The sequence below is a fragment of the Copadichromis virginalis genome, linkage group LG19 (genome assembly GCF_057382275.1).
Source record: "Copadichromis virginalis isolate Kocher_CV1m ecotype Utaka linkage group LG19, C_Virginalis_male_GT1.1, whole genome shotgun sequence".
Lineage (NCBI taxonomy): Eukaryota > Metazoa > Chordata > Actinopteri > Cichliformes > Cichlidae > Copadichromis > Copadichromis virginalis.
The window spans coordinates 16,018,678-16,043,852 of NC_140636.1; the positions used below are offsets into that span (position 1 = coordinate 16,018,678).

General features: G+C 40.4%; 1 protein-coding gene across 3 annotated transcripts in view; it reads left to right on the forward strand.

Annotated features, from left to right (window-relative positions):
• Nucleotides 1-8,539: 8,539 nt before the first annotated feature.
• ralgapa2 (Ral GTPase activating protein catalytic subunit alpha 2) overlaps nucleotides 8,540-25,175 on the forward strand; it is a 97,010-nt gene continuing 80,374 nt past the window's right edge. For all 3 annotated transcript variants that reach the window (XM_085442356.1, XM_085442357.1, XM_085442358.1), the window contains exon 1: nucleotides 8,540-8,790. In XM_085442356.1, the coding sequence (XP_085298482.1) occupies nucleotides 8,685-8,790 (106 nt within the window). In that variant the 5' untranslated portion in view covers nucleotides 8,540-8,684. The remainder of the gene's footprint in view (nucleotides 8,791-25,175) is intronic.

The following is a 25,175-nucleotide window of genomic DNA, read 5'->3' on the forward strand; positions in this document are numbered from 1 at the left end:
CTCCATGTTATGCAATATGATATATATATATATATATATATATATATATATATATATATATATATATATATATATATATCTGGCAAATTTCATTGGAGAAATTTGTGGAATGACTAAGCCTATTTGATGAGCAGATAAAATGCTTCTGTGACGATAAAGTTCAGATCAAGTCTGCCAAAGCATATAGTGGGTGTGAGACGTGCTAGACCATAAGTGTCACTTATGTGTTTACTCCTCACCTCTCTGACACTTTATCAGCTCTGATGGTGTCTCTCATGCATTTCACCTGATCGACTAAGCAGACAAAGAGATGTGGTCCAGTGTTTCAACAGTGCACAAGTGTCCAGCTAATTAGGTGCTCATGGGAACCCGGGCATTGATTTTCTGTCAGCATGTCTGCCCCCGAAAAAGAAACAGGGGCTGTTTGTCTTTTCAAACGATGCACCGTGCACAATTGATAACAGCGATAAAACGGGTCAGGGGTGTAGCATAAGCAAACCTGGACACACTATACCCGTGGGAACCCACATATATATATATTTATATATAATGATGCGGTTTAATTGTACGGCTTTGTATGGGAAATGGGTAGGCTGCGAGTAGCTGGAAGTAAACAAAGTTTGTTGGGGATGGAAATGGACTGAGTTGTCTGACAAAAACATATCTTTTCAGCTCTGCAAAGGCGTGAAATCCCTCTTGTGCTTGTTATTTCACACTCCTGTGGCTTCAACTTGGGCCAGCAGTGACACAGTAAACAAACAAACACATGCGTTCTTGCAAACACACACCACAGTATTCTAAAGAGAAGGGATTTCGGCAGAGAACTTACTAATGACCTCACATTTTCAGGCTTCTCACTCATGGAGAATATCCTGGAATACCTACTGACAATTTTTACATTATTCCAATACAGCACAGCTCTAGCATTAAAAAAGAGCTATTTTTCTAGAATAGCAAAATAACCAAGGATGCTGCCTATCCCTCACATTCTCTCTGAGATTGGAAACACGGCTCAGCTGAGCACACAGAGCACTGCCATGTATACTGTAAATAATGGTTTCAGTATCACACTGGACAGTGTGCCAGCCACCTGCTGATCCAACCACACACAGGTAGAGCCAGCCCGGGTGCCGCGGGGCTGTAGACATGGGCATTCAATCTGCCAGCAAACTAATCAGTGAAAAGGATGACCTCCAAGCTTATCAGAAGGGGTCATGGATGTAGGTGGAGGAGGCAGCAGTAGGAGAGAAGGGATGTTTTGCACAGCCACAGCAGGGTGACACCGGCCGCAGAATGGGAAAATTCTCAAATCTCAGTGTAGGAGGTTAGAAGAGCGCAACCCTTGAGGAGGTGAGGGAAGCTTGGCTGCCTACCACCCACACATTACCTGAACATGTCAGAGTCCTGTGCCAACACCTTCAGCCCAACGATGATATCATGAATGCCAGGTTCACTTGCTTCGCAATGGATATCTGGCAGCCACTATATTATTGGCACTGGGCATTTGTGGGTGTAAACTCTGTATCACGATAAAGAGCAGCATATACCATGAGTGTGAGAGTTTGATAAATAAATCTTGCCAGAATTAATGGGCATTGCCTTGCGTCGCACGTCTTGTACTGCAGATGCTCGAGTACTGCATTGTCTCTGAAGCACTAAACCCTGTTAAAAAAACAAAAAAAACCAATTCAATTCACTAGATAAACGCCCATCTTTGAAATGCAAGGACGTTTGCCTTTAAATTGAAGAATGTTCTTTTGCCTTGGCACAGAGATGCACACCGCTGAATCGAAGCATTATTTCAGCTCCTTAACCGATCACCGCTGGAAACAATTCTGTATCAGCATTTAAAGGTACAAGGCTGTAATTCAGAAGGTAATTTCACATCTTAACAGAATCCAATTAAAAGCATGGACATTTCAATTAAACCTCCCCCCGGCTTGTCGCTACAGTGTCACAGCATAAGTGAAATTGGAATCAGATTACGGAAAGAATCTGAAGAAGTGTTTTTCAGCGCAATAAGGATCACGCATTGCTGATAGAGACCCCTGTCATGCATACTGCAGGAAAAAAATAGCCCTTCTTTGCTAACATTAGTCATTTAATTCTCCCTCGTTATTAATTTCACAGCAGATTACCTGAGAAGATACAAAATGCTGTCAGCAAAGAGTTTTAATTAAGTATGGGGTATGTTGCTAAGAGTACCTTATGTGAAACTGCTGCCTTATAATGCTCTTGTTTTAATTACTTCAGAGTGCCCCCTCATTAACCTCTGTGGAGATGTGCTCCAAACTGCTGGCTGAATTACACACACTGCACTCCGAAATTGCTTATATCCACATACAGATACTTGTATTAATATTTATATTACCAGAAATGATACGACTGTTTCCAGTTCTTAAAAAAAGAACTTTTTTTTTTCAATTTCAAAGTAAAAGAAAAAAACAGAAGCATTAGGAAATCTGTGCTTTGAACTTCCAGCTGTGAGATAACCTTGGTGGCTAAGGGCACCATGACGACCCCTGGTGGGAGGTGTAATTTCAGATTAAAAGCCTGCATTTTTGCCTTATTAAAAAGAGAGGGAGAGAGAGAGAAAAAAGTCAACATATAGTATGTGAGTTTTCTATACAGCACGTCTAACAGTGAGCCTGAAAATGTATTTAATTGAAATAAATATTTCAGAATTATCTCTGCTGTTCTGCATGTAATAATTACAACAAAGCGTTAAAAAAAGAAAAAGGAAGGTAAAATATGGATAGTCCCTTTCTGAGGTGCTGCATTGAACCAAACAAAGATTGCTTTTGTTTTATCATTTTATTGCTCCGTGGCGCGTCTCTGTCAGGCAGCTGTGGGTGGTCGCTCAGCCTGAAAATGTGGGTCGCTGTGGACGTTTCCCTTTTGATCCTTTTCATCCTGAAGTTTCTGAATGGTCTGATATAGATTTCAAACATTACTCCAAAAGTGGGCTCCTGTTCAAAATATGCGGATGCACCACTGTCCACCCTCACACCTTAATGTGGTTTAACAGGATACATTAGCTTTTAATGGCACTTAATTGTACAAAAAGGAAATCCATAACCACATAAGGAGAAAAGTCAAGTATTTCCAAGCTCTTTATAAGAACAATTTAGAGCAGACAAGTGCTTTTCAAACCTTGGATTGGAATCAGTCCGACAGTCTGGCCATGAGAGCGGTGGTGCGCATTTGTAAGCCTACAGTGCCACCATTTGGTCGTGTTGGGGAGCGTCACTTGCCAATCTTAAAATAACAAATTATGTTTGGTTATGCATCAAAAGTCCTGTTTAAAAAAAAGAAGAAATAATTAAACAACAATCTTACAGTTGCCACAGTAAGAGTTTTAACTCTGCACTGAACCAGTTTTCAGGAAACAGTGGCTCTGCGGAGGGCTTCAAACTCTGCCTCAGCGTCGGGTATATGATTTCAAACATGAGCTGGACCCGAACTCCTTCCAGGTGCCAAATTAGAGAGGAAAAGATCCAGTCCCATTGTTAGTGTTGATAGATTATCGTAGGTCCGTGCCATCTTAGATAACGAGCAATAACCTGCTCTTCAAGAACAGGGGAGGTTTGCCAAGAAGGAATGGTGATTACAGTCAATTAAGACTGATGACAAAGCACCAATAATAACCCAGTGTGTGTGTGAGCATGTGTGAGCTTGTTTTATTCACTCATTCTTCCAAACTACCCTGTTTTCTGTAATCAACATCTGTTGTGACAGGCACCCTCCTCCTTTCTCAGAATGGCCCACTTCAGATAATGAGTGTCATACCAAACTGCAGGGCGAAGGCTGATTTTACTCCTCTTTTTACTCCTCCTCTTTGGCCTCTGCTCTCACTACCCTCTGTTTTCCTCTCTATCATTCAAGACATCCATTATTGGGAACCTTGAAAACGAGAGACAAATGCTTTCACAGCATTGTCAGTGGTGGATATGTGGGGGTGACAGAAGAACAGAGTGCAGTCTTGTTTTCTTTAATGAAAGCGATGCTTCACCGTTGACTAAATTTCTTGTTAATGTCTTTATTTTACATTCACAATTTTGTTTTTTGGTATTCAGACAAAACATGAGAACTTGTGAGATTTTTCCTACAGATTATTCTGTTATTGCCATTTAAATGGATTCTGTCAGTCTTATCTGCACCGATGCACCTGCATCTGCAGACCTATGGCTATGAAGCATATTTACTCCTTGGGAAAAGAAAGAAATCCAGATCTGCAGCCTTTGCAGCTCAGCAGGTTTGTTTGCTTCAGTGGTTTAGGCGCCATCTTCTGGTAAAATAGGTCAACTCCAAGAACCTAGGATGGATGGTTGTGAGGACAATAATTAGAAAACAAAAAAATAGTATTACATAACGTCATAAAGGATCTTTCCATATTTAAAAAAGTTTCCACCTGACCCCTCAGAATCACATAAAATTAAGCCATTTGAATTTTAAACGCATACTATGAGCATTTCCTGAGTTACAGCCTCTCAGTCCACCTCATTCACCTTTTTCTACAGAAAGTTTGAGCAAAGCTTGTACAACCAAATCTTTATGAAAGTCCACAAGTTGGTAAATATTCATAGCACAAATTTTACATGGCTTCATTAAATACACTACACATTGTTCTAGAATATTTGCAGATCCTAAGGTGGGAAGTGCCCCATGATTTTTCATATGTAGCGGTGGCACGGTAGTTGTATAAACCTTTATTTTTTCACATAAGGCTAAAAAGATTTTAAGCCTGCAGTCGGATCTGTGTTTTTAATCAGTTACTAAGAAGTGTAAGTAAAATCATTTTAGGTCAGAATTGCTTACAAAATGAGACAGATTGGTTCAGACAAGTAAAAGTGTGAAACTGCACTGAATGTCACTTTAGTGGGTTGATTAATAAATCTATCCATGTTCTTCAAACTTAATATTTATCTCAGAACGATGTTCTGAAAAACATAAAACCTAGTAGTGTCATGAGTACAGTGAACTCTTTTTAAGGTATCATAACCGTGAGAGTACTTAAAACTACAGAAAAGCTTTGCTGTTTTGAAACTACCTTGTATTCTTATATTAATTCATCAAAACCTCCAGTTTAAAGTGTCAAGTGGCAGCAGCTGGAATGAGCAGTGAAGCTGTTATACTTTCATTCTCTTTTTAAGTGTCACCATAGCAGGGTGTGAATATCAAAAAATGCAAGTCCTTTTAATCTGAAAGTTGGGTTCCACGGTTCATTTTTAACTTCACTCTAACTTCACTCCTGAGTGACAGGAGAATGGCGGCTAAGCTGTCATCCCTGTTGGACAACGTCTCCCACCCCATGCAGCAGACTGTGACAGCACTGAGCAGCTCCTTCAGTGGGAGACTGCGGCACCCACGGTGTGGGACGGAGAGATTTCGCAGGTCTTTCCTCCCCACTGCTGTCAGACTCCACAACAAAGACTTTAACTGAACAAACACACACATCCACACATGTGCAATAACACTAAGTGCAATAATCTTTTCTGGCATCGTTGTATTTTTACTCAGTTGTATATAGCATTCGTATTCTATTTTTATCTTATTGTATATTTTTATTCTATTTTATTCTACTGTATATAGTATATTATTTTATTCTATTCTGTACAGCTGTGTACTGTATTTATTCTTATTGTATTCTAATTTTTGCGTCATAACTTTTGCACTGTCCACTTCCTGCTGTGACAAAACAAATTTCCCACGTGTGGGACTAATAAAGGTTATCTTATCTTATCTTAAAAATTAGTGCATTCGGCTCTGAGAGTTTGCAGGAAGACATGAAATATTTTGAATACACCCTCTGACGTGTTCCCAGGCTTCCAACTACAGTGAGATAAAGTGCAGGCTTGTGTCTGCTTTTATACATATACAGCAGAGGAAATAATTAATATTAATGATCATTTACCAAGAGGCAGCCAAGAAACCTAAATGACTTAAAGTTCCTCCTGAGATGTGTGCGAACCTGGTGACCAACTACAGCAAAGGTCTCACCAAGGGTTTCTCCACCGCGCACTAAATGATGACTTCCTTGAGGATCAAATATTTATTTCACTTGGTGTAATGTGTTAAACCGAATTTAATTTAATGTGTTTTTTTCCGGACTTTTGGTTGATATTCTGTCTCCTTCCAAAAAGTGAAACTACCAGACAAAATGAGAAGCTGTAAAAAATGAACGACTGAGTGAACTGGGATCTACGTGCAGAGAAGCCAAAGAAAAAGCAAGATTAAGACCTAAAAAGAAGAAACCAATATATAGCGGGCCAAGGAGCAGCATGGATGAAAGTGATGTTCAGTGCCGAATGACAAATCTGCAGTGTGAAACCTTTAAAGACGACTACCTGAACAAATTTTCTGGCTAATGGGGTTGCATATCAGGTAAAGTACCGGGCGGCATGACCATCATTAACTCAGCACTATTCACACAGGATCACACTTGCATGTTGGGCATTTTTCTCATCTGACAGAAAGTAGGTTTGGTGATAATGAAGCCATTTTTCAGGATCATAATGCATCTTGCTGCAGAGCAAAGAGTGCTCAAAAAGGCAGCTAATATCAACTTCGTGCCATGGGCAGCAAACAGTCTGGATCCAAGTCTGATTGAAAATTTATGGTGGAAATTGAAAAAGTAAATTTCCATAGTGAGCATCCATGCTGGAAAGCTGATCTGCCAGCCGCTATTTGGGAAGGCTGGTTGAGAGAGCAGGTTGATACAGAATATTGCTTTTCATTAGTGAAATCCATCCATGCCTCAGAAAAATCAGGTCGTTATGAAAGCCACAGGAGATGCAATAAATTATTAATTTTGGTGTTTTTGTAGATTACGCCATCATTTTCCCCTCAACATCGAGTGTTTCCATTTCTACTTTATCTGGAAAAAATATAGCGTTAATTAAAATAATTCCATTTAATTTATTTGAGGCATGTTTGGCTGTTAGACAAAGAAGAAAAGCAATAAGAGTGAAGGTTGAAATGATGCTACTGAGACCTGCTAAGATGTTTGATTTGAAGATGGTGGAGCTGACAAAAAGACGAGTGTTAAGGTTTTTATTGAGTGTGACCAGGATGGAGAAGATTAGAAATGGCTACGTCAGAGGAGTGGTTCAGGTTGAGCACTTTGGAAACAAAGTTGGAGAGGCGAGGTGAGATGATTAGGACATGTGCAGAGGTGGGATAGAGCATATACTGGACACAGTGGACAAAGGATGCTGAAGATGGAGCTGGTCGGCGGGAGGAAAAGAGGAAGACCTCAGAGAAGATTTATGGACGTAGTGAAGGAGGACATGCAGAGGGCTGGTGTGACAGAGAAGGATGGAGCCAGGTGATTCCCTGTGATGATCCCTAAAGGGAGCAGTTGTGTCATAATTGTGATTTGTTTATGTCCTTCAAAAAGTGGTGATTTCATTTGTCAGTTACCCTTAGTTTTGATATTACTTTCATTTATTTTATTAATATGTGTGAACATACACACCGTGTCCCTCTCTAGCTTTAGTGTTAGAGACTAAAAGGGAAAGCATTCTGTACATTCTTTCAAATCTTATTTTAGTTAGTGTTTCAAGAGCATATTGTTTTAGTTTGTTTTTGTTTGTTTGGGTTTGTTTTTCAACCCAATTATACTTTTATACTTCAATTCACTAATTATACTTCACTCACCTGATGACCTTGTGTTGGACAAAATGGGCAATCACTACTTTATCTTTAATTTTCATGAAACAAATTCTAATTTGCAAGCACATTTCTGTTTGTTGTTGTTGTTGTTGTTGTTATGCCAAAAGGTGATTTATGAAACAGGATTTATGACTGGGGTCATATATAAAAAATAAAGAAATTACCTCTTTTACAAGTATCTTTATGAGTCTGAGTTATTGTACCTACAAAAAAAAATCAGAACTGTGACATTATCCTTGTTACAATTTCCTCTTGGTTCGATCTCTTGTAAAACACATTTTTAATTTGAATGACATTAAAATAAAGAATAAACTTTCTTTCTGTTCTTTCTGTTTAAAAATGTCTTAATATCATTCATGAAAGACACGTTGAACATAGGCCAACAAGTCATTTACAACAGTTTAAATACAGACAATCATTTTGGGGAAAATATGGAAATCACTTTTTCTTATCAGTGTATATAGTATCATGAATATCCATCCACTGCTCCTCTACTGTAGTGTTTTACCTTAGACACCAGAGGGCGCTTGGGAGCTATATCAACCCCCTTTTATCAAAATAAAGAGGTATACAGTCTCACAGTCCCATTTTTAAACTAAAGCTTGCTGCCAATACTCAAACTTTTAGACAGGACAGTGCACTCAAGCCCACTACTATCAGTTTCTGAAATTAAAGTAGACAAACTCCTCCGTGGTGCTTTGAAAAGTCTGTTCTTAACCTAGAAAACTGAAATGAGTAACCTTACTTCTAGCAGGGACGGAGAGTAAAGCTGAAGGTGCAAGGTGTAAAAGACATAAACACGGAGGCGTATTCATGAGGTCTAACCACGCCTCCGTTAGACTGCGCTTCCGTGTTTACACACCCACAAAAATAGGAGACTCCAGCGGCCGTCGGGCGGCTGTTTACCGAGCAAGCAGAGTAGCAGTGAGGAAAGTGACAGCCACACGGGAGGCTCGGTGTATGGTGAAAGACAGGTGATTTCAGCTTCCACGGTCGCATTTTAAAGCGTAATGTTCACTCGAAGGGGGCATGGAGACGTCAAGAAATCTACACAGAAAGTTCTGGACCCAAAGAAGGATGTGTTTACCCGGTTCAAACACCTCCGGACTCTGTTAGGTGAGTGAAATGTCACCGGGGAGCTGGATGCTGCATCGTCGAGGCTTAGCTAAGTGGAGCTAGCTAGCTGGCACCAGCCGACTGCTAACGTCAAACAAGGCGTCAGGTCAGCTGGCTGCTTAGTGCGAGTCCAGCCGGCTGACCTGTAACATGCATCTGCATTATGCCGGTACCCTCTGCTGTTTGAAGTCTTTGTTCATTTAAAATATGAGACAAATCGCACTGTGATGAGGCATGGATGCTAGCTAATACAAGCTAGCTCCCCTGCGGCTACCTAGCCAGCCAATAATGCTAACTGATGCAGGGAAACAGATGCCGAGAACAGGCTTTGCTGCTCTTCGGTCCTGTGCCATCATTATAGTGTTAAACACGTAACTGAAGCTTCGTCATTCAGCATCGATTCGCACAGGTTGAAGTCTCTGTTTGGACTTTTGGAGAGAAGACAGGGCTTTCTTACTGCAGGTTACCTTCCCGAGTTTCAGTCAACTTGCCTCTACCTTTTTTTGAGAAATTTGACATGATATTGACATAAACGTGTTACACAAGAGCAGTCATTTATTTTAATCCACTGGACAAGGAAGTGCAGAATTTATGAGGCTCATAAAACTGTTGTCTTCTTGCGCTGCGTTAAAAAAAAAGAGACACGACTATGTTCTGCAGTCACCTGACTTGTGTTGTCCATACGAGCTGTTAAACGGTCTGAGTTTGCACGGCTTATTCCATTGATAAACTGTAATAATGACAAGTGAATGCTGAAGCTACACTGATTTAAGCAGAACCGATGACGTGCAAGTTGTACATTTTATCATGCCGAATCATATCAAAGACAAAATAAATGCAGTGCTGGAATTTGAAGGCACCATCATCCTTTTTATAAATGAAGAGCGCATCCATTGGCTGAAAAATATATGTGATAGGCTAATATCTGGTGATATGTCACTGGTGTATTATTGGTTTCTCGTATTTGGAACTCAAACGTTGTATTAGAGGCCAGGAGGTCAAATGTTACAGTCGCCTCCCATCAGAACTCTGTTGACAACATCATGAATGCTGTACTATATCTTGTGCTCTTCTGTTATTCTCCGTGCTTTGTCAGTAATCGAGGTCAGTGTGGAGAGGAACAAAGAGATCTGGAGAAAAACTGCAATCTGCTCACTCTGAGTGCAATAAATCATGTCTTTCAGAAATATCATTCAAAGTAGGTCATGTATGTGTATTTCTTGACGTGGACCACACAGAGGTGAACATCTAGGCAGTTAATTTTCTCTTGTTTTTATTTGATGATTAATGGTTATATCCCCAGAGTAGCTGGAAAACAGATGCAGTAAACACAGTTTCTTCTCTTGTTTTCATTTAGATTTTATTTTATTTATTTTTTTACATAAAGCTTTGAAAAATATTGGAAACCTTTTTACATATTGTCCCAAAATACACACGATGACTGATTTGGGTAAGTTTTAGTTACAGTAAACACTAATTGCTTTTAGTTAGAGCACTTTTAGAGCTTCTAAAGTTTGGTATGTCTGTGGTGGCAGTGAAATTCAGAGGAAAGTCCGAGCACGTTTGCCATGTTTAGAGTTTAAACCATCGGTTCATTGACACGTGCCTGCTTGTAACCTTTTCATATAGTGACTTGTTATCCAATTTATTGATCCTCAGTACTGCAGCAGGATTGTAATAGCCACTGTCAGCCTAACAGTTGTAGCTTGAGCAAAGCTGTGGGAAGTTGATATGGTTGAAGTTTTTTTGCTATCATAGCAAACTTTCAATGTCAAGACTAGTACAGCCAAGGTGGAGGTCAGCACAGTGCTCTGCCTGCCATCTGTGTTTTTCTTTCCCTCATGTGCAGCTAAAGATAAGGCTGGTCTGTTTGTCCAGCAGCTGATAGTTGGGCCGACGTTGCAATCTCCCCCAAATTCCCAGATTACACCGAGCTTGCAGTTCAGGAAGGATTTCCTCCTGGTTCTGCTGGTTCCTGTGTGGCAGGAAGCTTGATGAGAGATGGGGGTGAGCTGGAGGACAGGGCAGGACAGGGACTTGGATAGAGCTGACCTTCTTTCACCAATCACACTGTTTTATCTTTTTGAAATATTTAAATGTTATTATTCATAACACTAGCAAGAGAAGACATTTCCAGAGGCGGCAGGCTGGAACAGCTTCTGGTGGGAGGAAATTTAATATGTAGCTTCTTGTTAAACTTTACAACCTGTATGTCAAGCATCCACAGCTGGGGTTTACCACACTTATTTACTATGTTCCAAGGAGAAGATACCATTAAGGCACAGTTTGTTTTTTAATGACTCTTATGTTTTCAGTAATCCTTTAATTTCTGCACAGAAGTTTTCAACCTGCTCGTCTTCTCTCAAGGTCATTGTCTATTAAGTTATCCAAAATTTGACCTCTTTATGTCATTGCAACACCAACACCAGAAATTTGGTAAACAGGCTTGTTAAATCAGTGGTACTATCAGCAGTATTGTACTTGAAAGGACAATCTGTGGTCTGGGCTATTTTCAGAGTGGCCCTCTATTGGTTTTCTGCTCACTGAGCCGATCTGTGGGATAGAGTGTGAAAGCTGCTGCATGTTAATTTGCTGGTCATGCCTGGCTGCATTTGGCTGAGGTTGTTAATTACAGGAGCCCAGCAAAACCACCTGATCACTCACTGCTTCACACACTTGTGGCACCAACCGCTTTTCCTTTGACTTCTCTCTGTGCGAAGTCTTTCTCATCCTCGGCCCCCACCTGCTGAGCTCGCTGTGCATCCCAGTGCTCCAGGTTGTTCATAGTGACCTGGAGTATGATGATGAAAGTGTAGGAAATCCTTCATTGACATGAATGTAAACAACAGTGTTTGTCTGGAGGAATACCCATTGTATCCCCGGGGCAGTATTTCTTTTTTAGTGCCAAGTCAGCTATAAACGAGTCACGCAGCTGCATTTGAAGCTCGTAAATGTTTAACTCAAAGCTTTTCGTTTGTGAGGACTTGAGACCGGGTGCCTTGGTTGAAGGAGTAAATTAGCTGTTGTTTCTTTACTTTTCAGCTGGTGTAAACAGGCTCAGCTGGAATCTGCTTGTGAACTGCACTGGAACAAGTGTTGCCAGTGATAACACTCAGGTGTGTTTGTTGTAGGTCTTGGTATTTTTAAGTTTGCAACCAAAGGTAAACCTGGGGAAAAAATGAAGCTCTGTACTCATCGTTCACAAAAAATGAAAATGGTGTCATTACACTCTGCCTTTCTTCGTGTGCTGTTGTGTGGGTCGGGGTCAACTGAAAGTGCTGCTGTTAGAGGAGGAAATCACAAGTTGAAGCACCAGGGGGGAACAATGAGCACAACACTGGAAGTGCTCTCAAGAAGGTCCTCTGTGTGGCTGAAGTAAAGGCTGAGATCACTTGACTTCTGATTCTGCCCCATTTGTACAACACTCAGGTTAGACTTGTGAACAAGTCCAGCCTCTTACCATCTTTTATCCCACACTGCGTAGGCAGGATATCAACACTTAAAAAGTGTAGTGCAGTTCAATGCAAGTGTCATATTAAACTGTCCTTTCAGGATTTTATTAACCTTTCACAGTCTTGAGTTTTGTTTCTTATTTTCATGCTATCACCAACTAAACTTGTATCCGAGTCATCATGGATGATTAAAGCTTTTTGACACTAATTGGCATAAGTGGACTCTTTAATGTTACAAGTAAAATAAATCTGACCACTTTTAAACCAAAACATTTACCTGGTTTCCAGATAAATGAAGAAGTATGCAGAAAGAAATCATTGTTAGTTCCCTGTCAGATAAACTGTTAATATAATGATGTTAGAAGCATTGTGTGCTGCTTAGATTAGATGGCAGCTTTAACAGCTCTGTAGTGTTGCCTATTACAGCAGCACCTCCTCTCATAATGGTCTAGGCATTTAGCATCTTAGCACGTACTTAACACGTGCTAAATGCCTTATTAAGAGAAGCACAGAGATGCTTCAGAATAGAAATGAGGACTATCTAACACTGTATAATCATGGAATAGTGTAAAGCTGCCTGATTTGACTGTACATTATAAATTGTTGTAGACTTTATCAGTTAAATTTATATTTAATATATATTTGCTCATAAAGGTGAATGTTTTTAACTGCTTTATATTAGTTGATAGGGTCGGCAGGACTATGACTCTGTCATGGATATCAATTATTTATTGTGTTGCAGTGATATCTAACAAGGTGGTCATGTTAACCACATGGTTTATTTAGGCTGGAGGGGAAGATCTATTTCCTTTCATAAAGTCTATAATTTTTACTGTCTTGTCAATCAAGAATGGGAGCAGCTACTGGCATCAACAGGTAGACGACGCTTCTGCAGCAAAACAGAACTTAGCCATGCAGGTTATCAAATAGTCACTTCTAGATGTTATTGTTACTTACTGTGCTGCTTCACTGATTTAAGTACCCTTTGAGTCAGTAATAAAACCCAAATATGTGTATATCATGGTGCAGTTGATCGTAATGAAAGTGTCAGCTTCAGTCTCTCGGGGCTATTTATCAGAAGCAGCATCGCCCCCCTCCCTAGAGACAACTAGACTTCTTAAAAATCGATCCTTAAAAGAAGAGACTGGATTATAACTGTCATGATCTCAAAAATGTAAAAGCAGCAAAACAGGTTTGTTTTTGTCCACATCTGCAAAAAGGCTCATGTGAGCCTACTACAGTGTGAAAAATGGCTGATGATCTAACAGATAGCTGCTGGGCAGACGAATGTAAAACCTCATCCACGTATTTGTTTTAGATAAATCAGTGGAAGAGCTTTTTTAAAAGAAGTTATAGAGGAACTAAGGTAAGCTGGGGAAAAAGCTTCAGTTCTACATAAAGACTGAGTTATCTGGCCACACACAGGAAGCAGGTGGAAGGTGAAAAACGAGTGTTTTGACCAGTAGTTGTCAGAGTCACTCTGGTAAATGAATGATGATTTATTTATTCATTAGCTACATTGGAACAGATCAGAGATTAATAACTCTGTAGGCAAAGAGCTTCAGGCTTTAAGAACAAGATTAAAAAGTAGATGTAATAAGAGGAACAGTTTGTTTCCACCCTTGTTTCTGCTGTTAATGTTGGTGGCTTCTAAACTGGTGGCAGAGTCAAGATAAGCATTTGGCAGTACAAAGAAGTCCTATCCCGCAGTCCCTGGGTGATTAGAATTGCAAATCATGGCACCATAAAACAGAAACTAGCTATCGCGCATTATAAATGCTGGATCGGCACACCTCAGTAGGAGTGGAGGGCTCTTATTAGTGTTAAGTTGATGTTGAAGTACGTCCATACCGTAGTAGTGACAGTTTTAGGGTGTCCCGTGTCTGTGTTTTCAGGTGTTTCTCATACACCATCAGAATAAACTCTGGGGCCATTTCTTTGAGTCTTTTGGAAATGTTCTTGGCTTTATTTTCTTTTTGCCATCACTGCTGTTTATCAGAGCCCACATTTCAGATATAAAGATATGTTTAAATCACATGCTTTTGAATGAATTCCTTTCCTCCCCTTTTAGCTACAGGCCAGCTGATGAAATGGAGAGAAAAACACCAAAACCCTGTGTTGTGCTGTGGGTGATCTGTGTTTCACCCACTGCAAAACCAGTTTGACAGGTTTCACTGTTGACCTTTCCTGTTTTTATAATGGCCAAACTTAAACCTAGCCCCCGTGTTTTACTGTGGCAGCATGTTATTGAGATCTGATCTCAGGGTGGATTTACATTTCATGTTGCCTTTTTGAATGCACAAGCTCCCGCTAATCTTAAGCAGTTTTAAAGCCAAGTAAAAACAAACACTCAGGTTTGGCTTACAGTCCATCAGATTAGTAGTTTGAGTAAAGCACAATCGAGGCTGGTGTTTGTTTCAAAAATAGTCAGTGACAAATTGATATTCAATGAAAATAGAACCTCTGTTTGGGGTTACACACTTGCAGGTGTTCATGTGACCTTGCCTTGTGGTCAGCTGTTGCGTCTTTACCTGTCTGCTTGTTTCAGTTTGGTCTTTCGTTTCCACAGCTCTCAATAAAAGTAAAGGTGGTGCGTGGAGAGGAAGAGTGAGTGTTGCCAGTTTAGCAGCTCAGTTCTGCGATAAGCTGTTTTCTAATGTGTGGGCTCAGACTGGGATAAGGTCAGGCTTTGCCAGTTGTAGCATGACCACTTCACACTGTGCTCTCTGTAGACTCATAGGCCCCAATCTGTTACACAGCTAGACACTAACTGCAAGTCAAGAGGCATTCATGCAGTGTTTGGCATGGTGGCACCATAATGAAATGACATGGGCCAAAAGTGATGGGATTGGAGGAAAGTCCTTTTTCATCACAGTTTCATTCTTGTGATTGATTTAATGAAGCTCTACACCCTCAACCATAAATAATACGTCTAAATAGGACTCTAGTTTTTATCCACACCATCATGTTACATCATGTTATGACAAGCCTGATGAGATTTAATTTATGGTCTTCCATGAGTATAGCTGATGCTTTGAGAGTGTGGCAGCCTTTGCAGTGTTGCTTTACCCTAGCACCATGTTAGTTATGGGTCCACCAATTGATCAGTGAAGCATTGGCTAATATACAAGTCAGCAAGGTGTGAGTGCCTCTGACAAATGACAGGATATTCTGATATTGGACATGTCTGTTAGATCATGTCAGTTTTGTGGATCTTGTATCTAAAATACAGTTTTATAAGTTTGAAAGATTATGATGAGTAAATGTCTGTTTCAACCATAAACATAAAGTTTGGAAATATTTTATTTATTTTCTTAAGCTAAGCTCACAATCAGCCAACCACTTGTACATTTGCCCAGTGCTGCAAAATAAAAGCTTTAATGGCCGAAGCAATCCATAGAAGACGAGTCTTGTCAGTAATAAAACAAATGGCTCTAATAGACCCCCTGATAAGGAAAATCATTCTGTCCCAGCGAGCATCGAATTATGATTGACATCTGTAGATTGGCAAAGCCTGGAGCGCATTTAGTAACACAAATGTTCACTGTGTGCTATCAAGGCCTCAAATGTGCCTCACACTGATTGCTCCTTATTGCATCATGTGACAGATGTGTCCTTCTCTGCTGGTTGCAGCAGATTTATGATTAACTTTGTTTCACTTTGGTCAAATATCAACCTTCTGTGGGTTGCAAAGAACTTCCTACAGGAGATATGTTTTCCTGTTTTGTCTTCTTCTTCATTTACATTCATGAACGTGGAATTTTAGGACTGATAATTGACTCTACGTGTTTGTTATGTCCCATTTTAATAGTGTGGATACTGTAGATATATTAAATAGTTTTAGAAGAAGTTATATATTAACTCTGCTTCCTTTTTTTTTTTTTTTTTTTTTTTAGCACAGACAGCCACAAAAAAAGTTAGAGTAACTTGGCATACTCTAGAGCTTATTAGCAGTTACTGAGATACTTTAGAAGTGGTTGAAATCTGTTAACCTTACACTTAAATGAAACCAGCTGACGGCAGCAGGTCTGTCCTTTGTTGTCTGCCTTTAGATTGTTTTTAACTAAGTATAAAACATTCAAACTCTGCACACTGACTTTATATCTTTAGTTTGTTCCAAAGGTATTCAAGTATTGTTGCATGTCTTAATAGTAAGTTTCCATCAGCACTGCATTAATGCTGCCCCTGGCTTCCCTTTGATTGGCAGCATTTGTTGACAAAAATAATTTTATTATGTCAGTATTTATTTTGGGTGGAGCACAAATGGTTTCACTTCCAGTGCTAAGACAGACATTGTTAAATAATATTGTAAAGGCCGTACCACATTATAAGAAAAATGTCCCCTCGACACAAAGCCTTTCAAAATGTTACCAGTATTGTTTTATCAGCAGCATTTTTTTTTTCTGAATGCAGTGCAATAACTGACAAGTTTGTTTTTTTTTTTTGTTTTTTTTTATTCAACATTAAAACATGTTGAATAGAAAGACTGGGCTCATGTTGGTCCACTTACATGTTTCAAATGTCATGTTTGATGTCTGTCAACAAATAAGAGGACTGTTTGCGTGCAGACTTAGTATGTCACCCTCTTAGGGTTTTCTTCCACTCTCTCAAAATGATTCCACACTTTGGATTTCCTGCCTGACATATGTAATTACTGTAACTAATTACTGTGACCACTGGTAGCAGCCATGATAACTGTTTGAGACACACTGTCACCGCTTTCACTAACTTAACTTGACTAAGAATGATCAAATAGCATTTGGGCGGCTCTGTGAATCATGCTGTCTGTTAGTGGAGGATCGTAGCTCAACATGCAAACAGCCACGGAGCAGGATGGGGAGCAGAAAAAAACAGATTTTAAGTAGTGTCCATAATTGGCTTCATATTCATATAGAATTTCCATTATTTCTGGAAGGATGACGGTAATAATATTCTTACTTAAATGCATTTTGTTAATTGGAATATTTTATAGCTAAGGTACTTGAGTAGAATAGCTAAGGGTATTGCTGCTGACTTTTGCAGTTATTATTCAATAATAAATACTTATAAATGAAAAATGTTTGAACTGGTTAAAGAACTGAATATTCTCAAGAAATCCTCAAGGAACAGGCGTATCTTTATTATGATCAATCTCCTGCAGTCTCTCTAAATTTGGGAAGTATAATGGCATCCATAGTGCATTTGTCGCCTTCTCCTTTAGCTGGCATGCCATATCTGTGCTCCTACGTGTTGGCAGCCTCCAGGCATCCGTGCCGGGGCCCTTAAAGAGTCCTCTGTGTCTAATGTGAGCATTCAGCCAAGGGCACATATCAGTCTCTTCTCTCTCTCATCTCCTTTCTGGCAAGAATATAGTGCACCTGCAGTGCTAGCTAGCCCAGGACTAATGCAAATGAGAGTGTGTCTGATCAAAGGCTTTATTCGACTGCTTTTTGTGTATGACGTGGCATACTAATGATTCAGCTTTAATTGAAATAAGTGGCGTACACTGGAATTTACCCAGAGACTTAAATGTGGTTTAACAAAACCTGTTACACTGAATGTCAGTTTTTATTGGATGTGTTGTCTGCTGATTAACTTTAAACAGGGGAGTAGGCAGAGTGGCGCATCGTGGCCCATCGCCTTCAAAGAGCAAACAGCAGAAGAGCACACCAATTATTCAGCTAAAACTTGAGACTGTTCTGCTTTACCCAGCGGGTGGCTGCTGTTCATTTTTCCACCTTATTTGAAATGGTTATGCATCAAAGGATGTGCAAAAGCATTAGATAACACTTGAACACTGTTTGGGGTATTTCCAACCACTCTCACCATAGCAGCTCTCGGTCTCTTTGTTGTAGAAGTCACAGTAAGATGTAAGGAAGCCTCATTCATGTCATGATGATGACGATGATATGAATTATCCGATAACAGCGCTGCCAAAGATCAGAAAGTAAAGGTATAATCTGTCATTTTTTAAATTAATTTTTTTAGACAGGAGGATGAGCTGATAGTATTAGACTGAACATTTTGAGAAGATACTGTGTTTAACGGCTGTGCAGTATATAAGATTATGGCTCTTAGCTCTGGCTGCATATTATTGTTTTGCAGCTGGTCGTTTCACACAGGGGTGGAACATCTGCCCTTTCCTGACAGTTAACAGGAAACATCACAATGGAGAACTGTGTCCTCCGAGCCAAACCTGGCATGGCTGATGTGTTTGGCATGTATTTATTAATTCCATTGTAGAAAATTGCAGATCTCCGAATCATTAACTTATCACTGTCAGCACCATTTAGAAGAGTGTTCATGCAATTGTTTGTTTAATAGGGCTGACTTGGTGATCCCCACAAGTCATTTTTACTGCATTTTATGCAACCAAAAAAGGCTTTATGTGAGTATGAAGCCTTATTGGGCACTTTATCAGAAAATAAACAGTAACTGGAAGGAACAAAATAGCACCTGTGGCATGAACTCGGCATTTGACGTTTGAAGGCAGTTTAGCTCTCTAGATTTATGCAGTCGGCACTAAATTGTGCGTCTCAGCAGATATTGAGATTTATCAGACCGTGTGTGTGTGTGTGTGTGTGTGTGTGTGTGTGTGTGTGTGTGTGTGTGTGTGTGTGTGTGTGTGTGTGTGTGTGTGTGTGTGTGTGTGTGTGTGTGTGTGTGTGTGTGTGTGTGTGTGTGTGTGTGTCAGCCTTAGATTTCTGCCCTCGGCCTGCAGATACCCAGTGTTACACCCCGGCCTAGGCAACCGGGGTGCAACGTAGAAAAACAAAGATAAGGAAAATAAAACCACGAAGGCTCTCCACCAAAATCCCAAAACGGAAGTGTCTCAAAACGAAAGTATTGACAAAACCCATTTACAGCTATTTACAACAAACTATTTATTTACAACAAAAACACCAAACTATTTACAACACGGGGGAGATCGCGACCATGACATACTGAAACACAGGGTTTAAATACATAGAGGGAGCAATCAGGAAATGGACCACAGGAGGGAAACACAGCTGGGGCAAATTAGAACTGACGAGACAGGGAAAATGTAAACTGAACACACTAAGATAACACAGACTTTCAAAGTAAAGCAGGAAATACATAAGTCATGCAAAAACAAAACACTGACACACCGAAACGTAACATTTCCCCCTACCCAAAAATCAAACATGTAACCCCAAGTGAAAAGTTTGATTCAGACAAACGAAGGCTGAAGACGAAGGCAGACGAAGCTGATGGAGGCTGGAGCGGTCCCACTGACCCTCCAGCAGACGACGAAGGCTGGAGCGGTCCCTCGGACCCTCCAGCGAAGGCGGATGAAGGCTGGAGCGGTCCCACGGACCCTCCAGCGACGACAAAGGCTGGGGCGGTCCCACGGACCCTCCCCCCAGCGAAGGCGGATGAAGGCAGACGAAGCTGATGGAGGCTGGAGCGGTCCCACGGACCCTCCAGCAGACGACGAAGGCTGGTGCGGTCCCCCGGACCCTCCAGCAGAGGCGGATGAAGGCTGGAGCGGTCCCTCGGACGCTCCAGCGAAGGCGGATGAGCAGCCCACCAGCTGCACACACGGACACGCAGCCCACCAGCTGCACACACGGACACGCAGCCCACCAGCTGCAGAAGGCTGGAGCGGTCCCTCGGATCCTCCAGCGAAGGCGGATGAAGGCTGGAGCGGTCCCTCGGATCCTCCAGCGAAGACAGACGAGCAGCTCACTAGCTGCACACACGGACACGCAGCCCACCAGCTGCACACACGGACACGCAGCCCACCAGCTGCACACACGGACACGCAGCCCCACCAGCTGCAGAAGGCTGGAGCGGTCCCTCGGATCCTCCAGCGAAGGCGGATGAAGGCTGGACCGGCCCTCGGACCCTCCAGCGAAGACAGACGGCTGAAGCGGTCCTCGGACCCCTCAGCGATCCCGGACGAGCCCCCATATGTTACACCCCGGCCTAGGCAACCGGGGTGCAACGTAGAAAAACAAAGATAAGGAAAATAAAACCACGAAGGCTCTCCACCAAAATCCCAAAACGGAAGTGTCTCAAAACGAAAGTATTGACAAAACCCATTTACAGCTATTTACAACAAACTATTTATTTACAACAAAAACACCAAACTATTTACAACACGGGGGAGATCGCGACCATGACATACTGAAACACAGGGTTTAAATACATAGAGGGAGCAATCAGGAAATGGACCACAGGAGGGAAACACAGCTGGGGCAAATTAGAACTGACGAGACAGGGAAAATGTAAACTGAACACACTAAGATAACACAGACTTTCAAAGTAAAGCAGGAAATACATAAGTCATGCAAAAACAAAACACTGACACACCGAAACGTAACACCAGCCAGATGTGATCTTGTTGTTTATTGACTCTGTCTCAGAGTTTGTTGTGCACTTTGAACGTTTGTGAAACTCAGCTCGAACCAGTTTGGCCACACCCCGTTTACTCTTTTCACCAATAAAATTGTTTCATTCACCCATTTTTATTGTGTTTTTGAACTTCTTCAATAAACCCTAAAGGCGTGTGTGAGAGACATTTCTAACAGCAGTTTCATAAATTGTATAAGCATGTCTATCACCAGTCATGTTGCCACTGCCAAAGTTAGAGCGTTTTTACCCAGTATGATTCTTGATTGATTCAACACTAATTCCTGTGTTGTATCTCCATGCTACCATGCATTGCCTTCCTATCTCATTATTTGGCTGATTGCATTTCATTATCATTTCATTTCCTGTTTTTGACGCGAGCAGATGGAGAATGACAGATGGAGGCGTGTCATTCAAAGGACTGAGTTATTTTGTTGGAATCGGAGGATACAGAGTTATCCCCAGCATTCCTGGGTCTGGAGAGCAGGTTCTGTCGCTTTCTGTCCACATCCTGTTACCTGATGATGTTGGATATCTTCTCACATTGCTGGATGCTATTGAACAATTTCATTCTTTCATTTAACACATTTCTTTCATAAAAAGCAAGTCCTGATGTAGCAAGCATAAGAAATAAAGTTCCTCTCTTTCTGTAAATCATTAATGGCTTAGCAGACCATTAGTAGCTGGCAGTGTGATCAGATATTAGAGTATTCTCATTACTGAATTTTAATGCATTAACCCTCTCCATGTAGCCTGGACAGTAGGTCTGTTAGGAGGGATTGTATACACTCCCAATCACATCTAGGCTCTTTATCTGAACTTTAGTACTTGTAGGCAGATGACTGTCAGCTTTTTCCAACATCCTTAAGGGCTTAAGGATGTTGGCTTACCCACTGCTGAAGAGCGCAGACTAGTATCACAACAGCTTGATGTATGAAATTCACCCAGCACCATAAACATATGAAGCAGCCAATAATATTTAATTTAGAGGCATTTAGTGATGAATTGTTACACAATTCTTTTCTTTCTCCATCTTACATTACAGGTACATGATTTTCTAATCTAATCTGTTTGATATGAAGACTTTTTTTTTAATTGTATTTTATCCACAGAGCTCTTAAGTACACATAGTTTCATCTCAGGGCACTTTTATATTGTAAGGTCAAGTTCTTACTGTTTATTATACACAGGACATGTTAAGGCCAATGTGCTGAATCCAAGTTAAAGATTGTGCATCTGCACTTCTTCCATGTTTTCAAAGCTACTGGGAAAGCAGTGAATAATCCTTCATTCTTCCTGTGCTCAGAGGTGACTGTGGGTTCTTGCACTAGCTTCAAAGGATAACACATAGTAGAGCTAGGGTTGTCAAGTGGGCAGCTACCATCCTCTGCATTTTGCTGATTTAGCCATTTTTTTAAATGGTTTTCCCCAATGCCTGTCCATTTAATCTTATTTCAAATATATTCTGTACAGTTTTACTAACTAATAATAATGTATAGGGACAAGTTTGTCTTATATTCTTAGGTGTACAGATCCTACAATAGGGGGGGAAAAGTATACCTTTAGTTTTCTGATGTGCACTGACTTGTGTATGTTCTTGTCATTAAAGCGGCTGTTCTGTTCTAAATGATAACGTGTCAGCCCTGCTTCCACTATGACTTTGCATGTTTTGTTTGATTATTGTTAGGGGCTTGTTTATATTAGAGGTCATTCTCAGCTTTTCATTAGCAGCATTCATATGCAGCATGTCCTAAAAGCTCACTTTTTAAAAGCTTGTGACGTTACTACAGCCCATGGGCTCACGGTTTACCAGACACAGACACTCATTGAGCCAGATAATAAACCCTTTTTTGTTTTTTTTGTTTTTTGGAAGTGATTGAAAGATTGGAATTAGGGGAATGATGTTATACAAATGTGCATAACAACTTTGATTTCTAAAATAGTAACGTGGATAGTAGGGCTGAGCCATACCATACTGTTCACAGCAATACTGGTATAATGTTGGGCAATGATAAGAAAATTAAATATTGCGATAGAATATGGGTAAAACGTGCATGTGCAGTGCCTTTGTTTTCATACGCACATGGTGGAAAAAGCATGGCGGCGATGGAGAATGAGAAGGGAGAAAGCGTATCGTTGAATGAAACGGATGAACCAGAACTGGTTTGTAAAAATGCTTCAACTTCAGTGGTGTGGAACTGGTTTGGCTTTCGTCCGTCAGATACACTAAACTCACATTAAACAGTATTATAATCATTCTTTATGGTTCACACTAACTAGATAGGGTAGCAGATAGGGCTGTGCGATATGACCAAAATCTCATATCCCGATATAAAACATCTATCGTCCCAATAACAATATAAATCACAAAAAATTTAATATTTTCTGTAAATTCTGTGAATCTCGGGTAGGTGAAGTGTTTCCAGCTGGGCGTCGTGTACCTGGAGTCGAGTGTTCTAACCGATGCATGAAACTACACTTTTTTAGACATAAGTTGTAAAGGCCGCCGTTTTCTTTGTATTTATTACACAGCGTGCTGCGGGGAAAAGCCTGTTCTGAGTGTAAGGTTTATTTTTTAGCACCTGACAACTATTTTTTTTTTTTTTTTTGCTTCTCACCCGTCAATATTCTGCATACTTTTTCATGTGATTCCGTTTATTTTGAAAATTCTCAACAGGATCTTGAGCTTTATTGTGAAAGGTTAATGTGGAAAATAAACAAGCGGACATGCGATGGTTTTACCGTCGTTGTTGCTAACGACAACTTAAAAAAAACAGGCGCTTGTCCATCCGTAGTGTGGTTATATTAAATATAAGAGAAAGAGAGAACTTTAAGAAATGAATATAGCCACTACAGTGGCCATCAAAACGATGAAAAAAATATTGCCGTAAACAGTTTATTTTGCGACACCACGAAACAAACAATAGCGTAAAATGAAACGATAGATGTTTTTATATCGTCATCCGATATATATTGTTATATCGACCAGCCCTAGTAGCAGAGAAACGCCAAACTGAGCAACATGAGCCTTTAAAAAGGTTTGGTGTATTATTCTGTGCAACATTTCTGATTCTGGATAACTAGAATATTTCCCCCTGTGCATCTGGGGCTACTTTACTCTGAGCCGCTCCCAAGTGACCAAGCTTCTCACTGTAGCTCTAAGGGAGAGCCCAGGCACTCTTCCATTGAAGGCTTATTTCAGCCTTCTTCATCTGCAGTCTCACTCTGTTTTGCCTCAGTGGTTAGCGAGTGTTTTCTGGAGGTTGGTGGCTGTCTCTGGGTTAAATCGGTCACAGAGTATGTTTTGATTGACCTTGTGATTTCTTTGGTCTCGCAGATTCCTGGGTTGGCCCATAGTGTTCATGCAAGATGCATTTGTCTGCAAGCACTTGTTACCTTATGGAGAACATTCTACTTTAAAGTAATAGTTGTCTTTACTGCTAAATCATGCGACTGGGGCTTTAGTAGTTGATTTTGCAGCAACTGCCTGCAGCCACTTGCAACCACTCAAGGAATATTTTTTTTTCCATAGCAACTGGTGGCTGGCTATAGGCATGTGTGACTGGAGACTAAGGTTCATTAGATTTCTTTAAATCATTTTAGTGTTGGATGTTATTTTTATAACAGTGCAGTTGACCGGAGCTAATTCCTTCAGTTCAATGTGTTTTGTGATTAAGATTGGCTCATCTAAAACAGTCTGATAGTCTAAATCTAATCTATAACCTAAAATCAGTTTAGATTTGGATTGGAAATGGGAAAATTGGAATAATAATCTTTTTTTTAATTAGTATTATTTTTTTGTTATCCTACATTTTCCAGCATCTCTTTACAACTGTTTTTAGTGGTTAAAAATTAGCTGAAATAAAAACCTAAAAAAAATCTCCCCCTTTTATCCCTGTGTTTTTTAACGAAATCAAAAGTCTGTTACCGGTAGTTTAAATAATACAGACATTTGAATTTCCTGATGGAGCTATTCTTGGTTATGCTTCACTGTTTTGTTTCATGATTAATGAATCTTAGCCTCATGGGATTAATGTAGCTTTTCTTTTTTTCATGTACATCTTCTTGTGCTTTCTCAGTTGAAAACAAGCATCTGTTTCTACAGCAATGGGCTGATAATAGCTGCATTACACTGATTTAAATTGCTAGCTGCTGGCTGGCAGGGAGGTTGCCTATCTGCGGATATCATCAGGTAGTTTTGTTAGTCTACAGTAATTATGGGCAAGCTAAGGTAACTGTAAAGCATTGATGGTAGTAAAACTGGGTCGGGTAGAAAGTCGGTGTCATCTCACTGTGTGTCACCAATTAGTCGTTACATTATACATCTAACTGTCAAACAGCAGCGTCACTAGGGATTCACCCATGATGACATGATTATTTATTTTTTCCTAAATCGAGGCTAAAAATGTAAAACACTCATTACTTTGACTCAGTTTTCTCATCATGCATCTTCATTATCCCTGCTTTGATCTCAGGGCAAAGCTTTGTCTTTGTCACGTAATTCATCATTCCAGCAGTCCCCGGGAGTTGGACAGCTTCTGGGAGTTTTCCAATTTGCCATTTAGTAGAGGGAGAATT